The sequence below is a fragment of the Triturus cristatus genome, unplaced genomic scaffold, assembly GCF_964204655.1.
Source record: "Triturus cristatus unplaced genomic scaffold, aTriCri1.1 SCAFFOLD_367, whole genome shotgun sequence".
Taxonomy (NCBI): Eukaryota; Metazoa; Chordata; class Amphibia; order Caudata; family Salamandridae; genus Triturus; species Triturus cristatus.
This window is the reverse complement of record NW_028188010.1, coordinates 366884-378709: the sequence shown is the minus strand read 5'-3', so window position 1 is coordinate 378709 and position 11826 is coordinate 366884. Positions and strand designations below refer to the sequence as shown.

The 11826-nt window shown below is 43.1% G+C and overlaps 1 protein-coding gene across 1 annotated transcript in view; it reads left to right on the top strand.

Moving 5' to 3' along the window:
• The first annotated feature begins 1515 nt into the window (after positions 1-1515).
• Positions 1516-11826, top strand: part of LOC146770421 (rho guanine nucleotide exchange factor 11-like) — a 327379-nt gene continuing 317068 nt past the window's right edge. Inside the window, exons 1-2 of the mRNA XM_085640471.1 lie at positions 1516-1528; positions 4851-4965. Coding sequence (XP_085496597.1) covers positions 1516-1528; positions 4851-4965 — 128 coding nt within the window. The remainder of the gene's footprint in view (positions 1529-4850; positions 4966-11826) is intronic.

Here is an 11826-nt window from a genome sequence, read left to right as displayed (position 1 = left end):
TTAACGACCCCAGACCCCTGCCATCTCGTCCCAGTCTCTAGGGCTCTATTCTTGTAAAAGAAATGCAGGGGTAACATCCTAATACAGGACCCATTGCCACCCTCCTCGTGACGGTTATCAAGCAGATCTCTGACTAGCTCGGGGTGCCTAAAATTGACAATCACACAGTCGCCCGCAAATTTTTTCTCAGTGTTTCCAATCCAGGCAGCTCTCCTAGCCATAAGGATGTGCCTGTGCTGCAAACTCCTGGCAGATGTATTACTGAGTAGCCAGTGCGAGGCTTTATTAATCAGTGTGCTGGTCGTTTCTTCACTATCTTTGTTAAGACCAGCCACTCCTACTAACACAATCGAGTAGGGGCTAGAAGCGGGGGGTAAATCCAGTGTCTGGAGGCCTGGGGTACTCTGGGCGCAAACATTCCCAATGATCTTGTCAGCATTATCAGGCTCTTTTAGTCCCCGACAGACGTCCTTAGGGTCAGGAAGGATTTGTGTGTTACCCTGGGCCTTACAACACGGGATCCCGTTACTTGTATTCACTTGTTCCAAGTGTATTTCCCTGTGATCTCTGGGCCCGGGGTCAATATTAGTAGCGGCCTTATTCCCACAATCAGCCATTACTGGTTCCTCCTCCCTCCTCTGTGGCTTGGTCCTGGATGGCTGTCCGCTAACTGGGTCTACCATCCTACTTATTTTCCCAACCAGGTTGGAAATTGCTGTCATGACTGGATGTAGAAGTAGGAGCTGTTCCATTTTTTCCCCAAATGCTGTGGTGATGTCATGCAGCCCCACCACCCCGTTTATATTTTGGCAAGCTGGACATACTGTGTTCTCAGGGTTCATATTACCTCCTTTGCAAGGCTTGGTTTGCCCTCTGCGGCTAGGCTTGCTAGGACGGTTTGCTAAGAGCGTTCCACCTCTATCTAGGTGCCCTGTCACTAGTTGGGATCTCTTGGAGCATGTAATCACTTCACTAATGGGGGCCTGTGTGGGTTCTGTATTAGGCGCTAATCGTTGGACGCTAGTCGCCCCCCTTAGATCTTCTCCTCCCAATGTATTATTTTCGATAACCAACAGGGTGTTGGTATTGCCAGACAATTGCTTCAGGCTGCCTTTATTGGTGAGGTCTGTTATGGTCGGGCCTAATGTATCTGAGTCCCCCTGTGAACTACACTCTGCCACCGTTAGTATGTCAGTGGAGTCGGACTGGATTGGATGGGCTTGTGTTACTTGGGATAAACGGGCCCCTCCACCGGGCGTGGGGCAGAGAGCTATATTGCCCAACGAGGACCGTTTCTTGGCTATTAGGGAATCTAGCGAGAGCCGCTGCTCGGTCAGCTGGATCTCATGGGCTAACAGTGACTCGGCGCGTATAGTAAAAGCGTCCAGGGTACCCTTTACCCCTCCCTCCATCCTTGGTTGGTGGTTCTTTGACTTGACCATGGTCCAGAATTTTTTTTATTTGTTATTGTTGACGTTACCCCACCTGTTTATACTAACGCAGAAATTGGGGGTAATGTGCCTGATAAGTACAGTATCCACATCAATGCCTCTTAGTGGACACCTCAGACCCACCAATGGGGACTGTCAAAGAAATCAATCTTAACAGCACCAAATAACATACATATAACTAGGAGTAAAACGACCTGATTAACAGTGCTGGATGCAAGAGTCTCGGAGTCCAATGGATGAGGCCGGGGATACTTCCACACAGTTAGCATCCCGCGTAGGCGCAAGGAACAGGGCCAGGCCCGGCCTCCTTTGGCTCCAGACGGCCACAGACGGCCCGCCCTTTGCCCGGGCTTAGCCCGGCTGGTCCCGCGGAGGAAGTCTGCAGCTTATGAGCGCCTCCGGGCGCGAAAGCGAGATTGTTTGGGGCGGGGCCACTGCAGGGGCTTCTGGGGGCTGTGGTCTCCTGCCTCTGTCACCACGAGGACCGCAGCAGCCACCCCAGCAGAAAGCGGTTACAACACCTCGGGCGCCGTGCAGTCAAGCGTCCCCTCCAAGGTTCAGGTAAAGTTTAAATAGGCGCTGAATCCTGCAAATTGAGGCTCCCCAGTCATAATTGTGACCTAGCATGTTGTCATCCTTACATGTGTCGAGTACATGCACATGCAAGTGGCTGTGCTTTTTGTGGCTGACTTCTAGTGTGTCTCTCATCCCCAGGTACTTGCGCATGCCGTCTGCTGGTTGCATTGTTGTGGCACTGCTATTCCTCATGGACACGTCATCGTGTGCTGACTCAGCGTTACACGCACGGACAAGTTTGGAAGTCTCCTTAGGGTAAGGGATGCATCAGGGGTGTATTGGGTGTGGCAGTTGTTTACGATGTGTGCACACTGCCCCTGTCGATGTTTGGTTCCTCTGCAGACATGTCGCATCACCATGGGACACATGACATGCAGCTGGGAACACCTGAATAGATGGTCAGACTTGTTGACAGTCATCTGTGATGGGATTGTGGATTGTGATGATGGCATCAATGTGTGTTACACTGCCCTCGGACACATACGGTTTGCATTGGCTTGACATGGTGTGGGACTTCCACATCAGAGGATCAATGGTGTATGGCAGCCTCTCCGTGAGCAGCAGGGGGTGTTTAGCTGTTAGCCGACACTTGTGTGCCAGTTCCATGGCTATCACGCATTTGTGCTGCAGAAGGGGGGTTCCAGTGTTGGACCCACATGTTACTCCACATGACCTGTTCATGTGTACTCCGAGTTGCCTCTGCATTCCCGAACACATGAATAATAAAGGTGTCCCTATGCCTCCAAGGTGCCTCTTCTCAGTCAATGCTGGTGTGTTGCCACGGTGCATCCGGCATGTCTGGCATGGTTTTCCGTGATAGTGGCTATGTGTCTATGTGTAGAGTAGCAAGATGCTAGCTGTTTGTGTGGGATTAGACTGTGTATTGTGCATGATGTCCATGACTGTGTGGGTATTGTGACATGTGCCATCCCCATGCATCCAACGTTGGCCAGGCCACCATTCTCTGCATCCACCTGACTCAAGCTTGCAGGACATGGTTCTGCAACCTGTCCACACATACCTGGGTGCCCCACAGGACACTCCACATGATCCCTGACCTCTGCGCATGGCTGTCGCTGTACTCAATATGTCTGTCGGCACGGTTGTGCGGCCATCCCCTCAGCTGGTTGGGCCCATCACGGGTGTGTATGGTGCTCCATGTCTGTCTTGCCTAATACAATGTGACCCATGTGTGTCCTGTGCCAGACTCAGGCCCCAGGGTGTGGATGGTTGAAGTCAAATGAGAACTCAGGCATGGTTAGACTTTACAAGACACATGTAAGGTAATAATGCAAAATGTAGGCATCTTCTCTTTATGGTGTAACTTTTTATTTTGGTTGGGGTACGTGGGGGGGGTATGACATGAGGGGCTTTCCGGGTGTGTGGAATCCAAAGTTCACTAGGGGAGTTGGTGTCCTTGCCATTGGAAATCCTCAGAGTCCATGCCACAGTCTTTGTCAACATTGGTCAGACAGTGACCAGCAAGTCCATGTGGCAGAGAATGTCTTTTGCTGCTGTGCTGCTGTTGGTCCAGTGGGCCAGGTGTCCTGGGAGATGGTGCTGTTGCACTGACCCTCACGGTCTTTTCCGTGGACGACCCGCCCTCCTGCGGGGACCCTCAGAAGCAGGCCGTGACGATGTTTGGGATGCTCCGTCGGATGTCTCCTCCTCCTCCTCCTCATCCCTCCCTGTGGGTGGTGATGTTCTACGCCTGGTGGCACAGGGAGGGTTGCCCATGTTGTCGGCTATCCGACGGAGTGTACTGTGAATTCCCGTGAACACCGTCACGAGCTCAGCCTGTCTGTCCTCCATCCGCCCTTGGTGTCGCAGTAGACAGGCATGTTGCTCCGCATGTTGCTGGGCCTGCTGGGTCTTGATCTCCTCGAGGATGGACACAACCTGGGCCATGCCCGTGGTGTCCTGCCGGTATGTGTCCAGGATGTTTCTGACATGGGAATATACCGGTTCCGCAGCCAACCGGTCAGGCTCGCGCCTCCGCCGTCCTCCACTCCCACCACCCCTGCCCACTTGCACCTGGCCTGCCCTTGTGGGCACATCGGGTCTCCGGGACCCCTGAGGGGTGGCATTGGCGTTGTCGCCTGCCTCCTCCTGGGTGCCCGGTACACCGTGTCCCTCCTGGCCAGCCTGGCTGCATTGTGGTGGTGGGGCAGGGATCCTGGGTGTTTCCTGGGATGTGGCAGGAGTGGGGGTGGTGGTTTGCCCAGTTGTACCTGACGCAGGTGCTGCAGGTGGTTGGACACCAGAGGGGCTAGGTTGGTCGGGGTCGGGTTCGTTCACATAGTGGTGAGAGGCTATATTCCTGCTTGTAAACAATCACTGGCATTTTGCTGTTTGCACGTGCGTTGCACAACGCAGCACACATGGAAACAGCAAAAATGAGGAGAAATAAGGCATTTTTCCTCATTTCGCCTGTTTAAGACCAGATTGTTCCTGGTCTTAATTTTGGCGCTGTCTCATATTTACGCTGCTCTTCTAAATAGGGGGCAGCGTCAAAATCAATGGGTGTTGTGGTGGACCCCTCGAAAAGTACCTTTCATTTTGAAGATTGAGACCATAGTTGCATAAATGCATAAAACACAAACGTAGTTTATAATGGCTGAAAACTTGTACCCAAAGCAGTTCACATATTTCTCGATCATGCATTGATATAAATATAGATGATGACCAGCAGTTGTAGCTAGATCATTTGTCAGTGCTTTAGTTGTGAGATACACAAGTAGTATTAACATGAAGGGTTGTCTTGAGAATATGTATGGTCACTATGGGCACACATAACATTTTGTCCTCTTGTCTGGCACCTAGATATTCCTTCGTATCGGAAGTATGTAATTCTGCGCTATGTGAACCAGCATCAGCTGCGGGTGTTGGAGTGGCTGTCATCAGCAAGCTTTCATGATGGTATTCTGGTCCCTGAAAGGTAGGCGAATGGTTCTGCTGTAGCAATCTATTCTATAATCTATAAAGTGACTAAAGTTGTAGGAATTCACTGCCTAATAGGATATTGTCTCAAAGCATTTGTCACCATACCCCTTCTGTGGGAATCCATGTTTGCTTCCGTGTTACCTACCCATTACAAACAAAATACTTCTCCATGAACTATAACTTTCCAAAATGCATTCACTCTGATTCAGGTTTTCATGTTTTTGATTTTATGAGTTCCTTATTATTTCTGCTTGTTGCATGTTTCCGGTTATTTAAAGGGCAATAACAATGTCGGTCGGAAAACCTCTGACCTCTAGTCCAAAGCTTCCCAACTTTGGTCAGAGACTTTCCGGGACACTCGGTCGGTTTGTGGCCCAACGCCTGATTACGAAGTTTGTGGTCGGAATGTAAACCAGACAGTCGTTCCAACTCAGTTCTGGCCGGTGCTCAGAGGGTTCCTGTCAATTGGAACCACACCGTAACCCCCTATGGATGGCATTTGCGCCGCCGGTATTACGATGTTTCCAACATGGAAAGGCTGTCGGAAAGCGACTTTGATGGGCCCTGCCCCCATGGTCTAAGGCCGGTGGTCCAGGGGGTACCCAGGGTACCCCCCTGTGAAACCCTGCACTGTACGGCTGGTACCATTCTGCAGGGTTTTACACATGCACCCATTTCTCTATAGGATCCTGTATTATGGTCAGTTTATGGCTGTAACACAAGCTCACATAGAGAACAGTGGGAATTCAACCAAACAGTGTTCGGAACCGCCGACCTCAGGTCGGTCGGTCCTGAGTCCAAGATGGTGTCGGTTGGGTGGCAACTCCAACATCGTGATAAGCCCCTTAGTATTCAATTTGTAATGTTGAAGGTGAGCTGGTTATTGGGGCAGAAATAACAGTTTTGTACAATTGCACATTCCTCAGAACGTTAGTATGCATTGCCTATATTTTTAATGTTGGATTTGTTTTGGCCCGGTTCACTGACAAAATGTAATCCCCAAAAATATACCCATACAAAAATATTGTGACATAAATATCAATGTCAAAAATATAGTTATGCTATACTTATCATGTAAATTACAAACATTTCAAGAAAGAAAAAAATTCTCATATCATTGTATTAACTATTGTTTCTATAAAAATATATAAATGTAAATAGTAAACATTAAATATATTATTAATAACACTAATGCAATAAAAATTAAATATATGTAATGGTTTAATAAAAAGAAAACAATTTTAATTATTTCCAAAAAGTAAAACACACATATATATTAATATCTATAAATTTATTTACATAGATCTAATTAAAAAATATTATTCAACTAATAATTTTAATTTATAGTATAATGTAATCATTTTTGTAAATGTAATAATATATATATACCATAAAATATATTTAAAACATCATTTTTATTACAAATAAAACATTTAACTAATACAAAATTGCAATTTACAAAAAATGTATTAAATATTAAAAACATTATTATTATCATTTTCAAGAAACGAAAACATACTAATATACATTTAAACAATATAAACTAGACTATAAAATGCATATACTATTCTCACTACAATTTAGACAAATGTAGGGAAAGTGTTGGATTGCGGAGGGGTAACATTTACAATTCCCAACCCAGTCCGTGAAACAGTAGGGAACGTGTTAGATAGTGGAGGTGTAAAAGTTACTACCCCCACTCCAGTCAGTGCATCAGTAGGGAAAGTGTGTTCTAGAAGTGGAGGGTTTAAAATTTGCTCCCTCTCCAGTCAGTGCAAGTATAGTGAAAGAGATGAATTGCGAAGGGGTAAAATGTACTGTTCCCACTCCAGTCAAAGCAACAGGAGGGAAACTATATGATTGCAGAGAAATTAAAATGTAATATTCCCACTCCGGCCAGTGCAAGATTATGAAAAGGGGTGGACTGTAAAGGGAGTAAGGAAAGTTGGAATGCCAAGGGGTAAATGTACTATTCTTACTCCAGTCAGAGGAACAGTAGGGAAAGTGTTGGATTGCGGAGGTGTAAAATGTACTATTCCCACTCCAGTCAGTGCCACAATAAGGAACATGTTGGATAGCGGAGGGGTGATATTTACCATTCCTACTCCAGTCAGTGCAATAGTAGGGAAAGTGTTGGACTTTTTTTTGAACAATTAACTATTTCCACTCCAGTCAGTGCAGCATTAGAAACAGACTAACTTGAACAGATCAATATTTATTACAACGTTTAATAAATATATTAAATAACTATAAATATTATTATAATGAATATACAAAGCCACGGGCCTGATTACGAGTTTTGCGGTGCTTCACCAGCTTTGCACCGGCACAGCACCGCCAAAGCCATGAATGGTCCGCCCACCAGAGTACGAGTTCAACTCATGTCTTGCAGGCTTTTCTTTTACTGTTCCCAAGAGGGTGCCCTGAAAACTGGCACCACAATAGGAACGCAAAAGCAGTTCCAGCACGGCTTGGACTGTGAAGTCCAATCCATGCTGGAACTTGGTGTGAATGCAAACAGGGAGGCACATCTTGTGGCCCCTTGAATGCATTACCATGCCTCCGGGGACATTGGGGCCTTGTAAGGCCCGCTTTGTTTTCCCACGCCAGTCTTTTCATGGCGGGCTCACTGCAATGAAAAGGCTGGCAGTGGGGTAATTCATAATATGTTCGGTGGGCCGTGGCAGTCCTGCCTTGCAGATTGGATATCCCTGTCCGCTGTGCCACTGCCAGGGAACGGCAGATCCCTGGCGCAGCCAGCTCAGAGGTGGCAGTCCAAATGGCCACATATGAATAGGATGGCCACAGGACTGCCACCGCGAGTCTGGTGGTCAAAGACCGCTAGACTCGTAATTTGGCGCTAAAGTCCCAAATTAATATTAACCAATAAAGACAATGTTATTTACATTTAAAAAGCACAACACAATTAGCACATACAATAATAAATAACATATTTATAGAACACATATCTAAAATAAGTACACAACACATATATAAAATAAAATCTTTAATAGGTATTATTTACTTGTTGCATAATTAAATATTTATCAAATTATTAATAATACTTAACCCTTACTAAAATAATTTTTATTTAATTAACCATGATGAATATATAAAATAAAAAAAACATAATTTTTCATAATGAATTGTCAATTAAATTATTAATATTAGTTACCTATAACACAATTATACTTAAGTAACTTCACTTCATTTAATCCTACAAATGCCACAACTTACACCAAATATATAACATAAGGAATATCTGAATTATATATTTTACATAATTATCATTTGAATAATTATCATAAATTAACATTATTACTTAATTATTATAATTTCCTGCACACTCTTTAACCATACAAAATACATACCCCAAAAAATGCTAGCGTTACCCAATTCACATAATTAATTGTCAATTAAATTAATAATATTAATTAACATGGTATTATTAATTACAATTTACTTCCACCCTATACCCCTACAAAGCACACATACACACCTGAAATATAATTAAAAAATTATTTATACAATTAACATAGTTAATTATCAATTAGATAATTAATATTAATTAAGAACTATTTAGTAATTAATTGTAATTAATTTACTTTGCACCACATACATCTACAAAACACACAACCTGCACATCAAAGTTAATTAACAAAATAAAATTAATTTTACAATTAACAAATAATTAATCATCAAATAAATAACAAATATAAATTAAAAATCAATTATTAATTAATTATAATTAATTTACTTCTCACCCTATACCCAATATAAACCCCACCACCCATTATGTTACTATATACAATTTAATTTCAAATTTATTAACAATTTCAAAACAATATTAAAATACCTTAACAACAATTAAACAAACATTTTATAAAATATTCAATTTAAATAAATATTACAATACATAAAAATATTTTAAAACTATATTCTTTAAAGCAATATTTTTATAAACTATATTAATGACTTTGATACAGCTAAAATCGATATTACTTAAAATCAAAATTGTTGACAAGGATATCCTTGCACACAATATTTCTGTGTGATGATATTACAGACTCAATATTTCTGTCTGTCGATATTTTGTCTGAACACCATTTGGCCCATTGTATGTTTGTATTTACATGTGCTTTCAGTTTGTGTTGCAGCATGATGAAAGTGCTAAACTGTTTAGTAATATATTGCTGCATTTGTTTGTTTTTGTATGTTATTGTTTACTCACTGATATCTGTATTCCCTTAAAGTTTCTTTATGTACAGTATTCTTTGAGATTCTGCTGGCACAAAAGTTGCATGGCTTCATTCCTTCATCAATGTTGAAGAGATTGCAATGACAATTAATTACTGATACAGGCTTCTAAAAGCAGACTCCTCATCTTTTAAAATACTACCCAGGCTTCAGACCGGGAAAATCTTTTTTGTCAGACATGTTTTTATTGACTTTCCAATACATAACATGGCAATACATTCGAAAAAAGGATCCCTTTATGGCTTTCCCTAATCTATATCATAACACAGCATTTGTTGGACAGTCAGGGTATCCCCCCTCTCTGAGCATTAAAGACGTTGCCTGAACTAATAAAACATATTGGCCCCATAATCTCCCCAAATTATGCCCCTCATACCCCACTCCCTTTCAACTTGAACCAGAAAAGAAAGGAAATAAAAACAGAAAAATGCAGGAATTTTCAACCTAAAATTAAGGAAGAAAAGAAGGCCTAGCAGTACGTTCGGGTGACATGGGATTAAGCATGTACCTTACAGTTAGTACGCTAGTGGTGGGGGTCTCACTGTTTAGAAATGGAAGAGATGAATCGCTTTCACCTGCAAAGGGCAGCCTACTAGTGGGAGACCTTCGGAGAGGTAGCTGACCAAGGGGCCCCAGGTGAATTCAAAGTTTTTGAAGTTGTCTCTAAAGATATCACTAATGCTTTCCATTGTAACTGCTTGCTAGAGTCATGCATGCCATTGTGTTAGGGCTGGTGCTTCCCTCTTTTTCCAGGCTGTGGCAATTGCCATTTTCACTGCCCCCAGGCAGATCCACATTATAGCCTGGTCTGATTTTGTTTGATTTTTATGGAGATAAATTGTAGGCCCAGAAGTGCGAAATCCGGGGTGTCTGAGACGGAGTCTCCTAGCATATCTTTGTGTTGGGCTCAGATTTCAGTTCAAAAGGGCTGGACCATCAGGCAGTCCCACCATAAATGTCAAAAATCAGCTAGTAAACTACAGTGGTTTCAGTTTCCAGAGGACATCCCAAATTACTCTTCTCCACTATTGCCCTGTCCATGTGGAGCCAGTTTTTGTCCGACTCTCGCTGGGACCGCTCAGTAATGACTCAAAGTTAAGTCGCTTTATAACACAAAGCTAAGTCAGGGAGTGCTAGGCTTCCTTTGTCTTCCGGTTTCTGGAGGAGGCTAAAGGGTAGGCATGCTCTTTTATTTTGCCAGATACATTTTGTGAAAAGGGTGTGAAAGCAAGGTAGATAATTGCGTTCTAATTCCACATGTAAGCTCTGGAAGAGATGAAGACATTTTGGTAGGACCACCATTTTAATGGCATGTATTCTCCCCAGCCAAGACATGTATATGGGAGCCCACCTCTTAATATCGATCTTAAATTGGCGAAGAAGTGGCGGGTAGTTAGCTATAAATTACCCTGAGATCTTAGGAGCTATCTTCATATCAAGGTATGTGAGCTCATTCTTTGCCCATTGGAAGGGGGTTACAGCTACCAATGCTCTCATCTCCTTGTCAGACAGAGTCAAGTTAAGAAGGAAGGATTTGGGTAGGTTATCTGGGGATACTCTGATCTTCAGGCCCTCCAAGTTGTCGAAACCATGTTCTTACAATTCATTTTGGCAGTCCCGGGTAGTACCTCCTCATACGTCTGTCACTCTGAATTGGGCATTCCATCTGTCACAGATATTATAAAAGTGGAACCAATCATGTTACGGCACAGAATATGGACATCTGTAGAAACCAACCGCAACAAGGATATTTTAAATTATATTTTTAAACTCGATGGTGTTTAAAGAATTGCGTGGCCAAAGTATGTGCCGGATTTTATGCATGATCTAGGCCACCCAGAGTTCTATACTAAGCCGAGCACAATGGACACTTTGACAAGAAAAGTGTTAAAAATGAAAGGTTTAACCCTACTCTAATCCCTCAGACTAACAGTAGAAATATCAAAGCCTACAGTATTGCATAACCTGATGATCTTAACTACGCATAGCATTCAACCATATCTCACATTAGTCTGCGGCACGTATGACAGACTCCTTTGTACAAGATTTAGACTAGGGATACTGCATAGACTAATGAGTTTCCCGAAGATGAATGATTGGTCGAGAGTTATGCAACTGTGCACTTGTGATGATCGCTCACAGCAAACAGTTCAGCGAAATATAGGAAATTGATTTTAATGCGACTGTCTGATTTTCCAAAATCTAATTATGTAAAGAGGATCCAAATATTTGACCTTTAAACGTCTGAGCACTACATGATTCAATGTACGGTGTCTAATTATTTCCATGTGTTTTGCTGTGCTATCTTGTGTAATACTTATATGATTTTATGTGCTTTTATGATTCTCTTAACAAAAATTGAATAAAGCTACGTTTGATTTGATTTGGGTAGGTTTATGTGTGAACTCGCTAACTCTTCACATCACCTCAAAACCTCCTGCAGCATTGCTAGGGATTGTTGTTGGTCTGTAAGTGTTAGTAAGATGTCATCAGCAAACAGGGAAATCTTATGGTCCTCGGATCCAAAACCGATACCGCATATTTTCGGGGTCTCTCTTATGTTTGCTGCCGGGGGCTCAATACTAAGTGCGAAGACTAG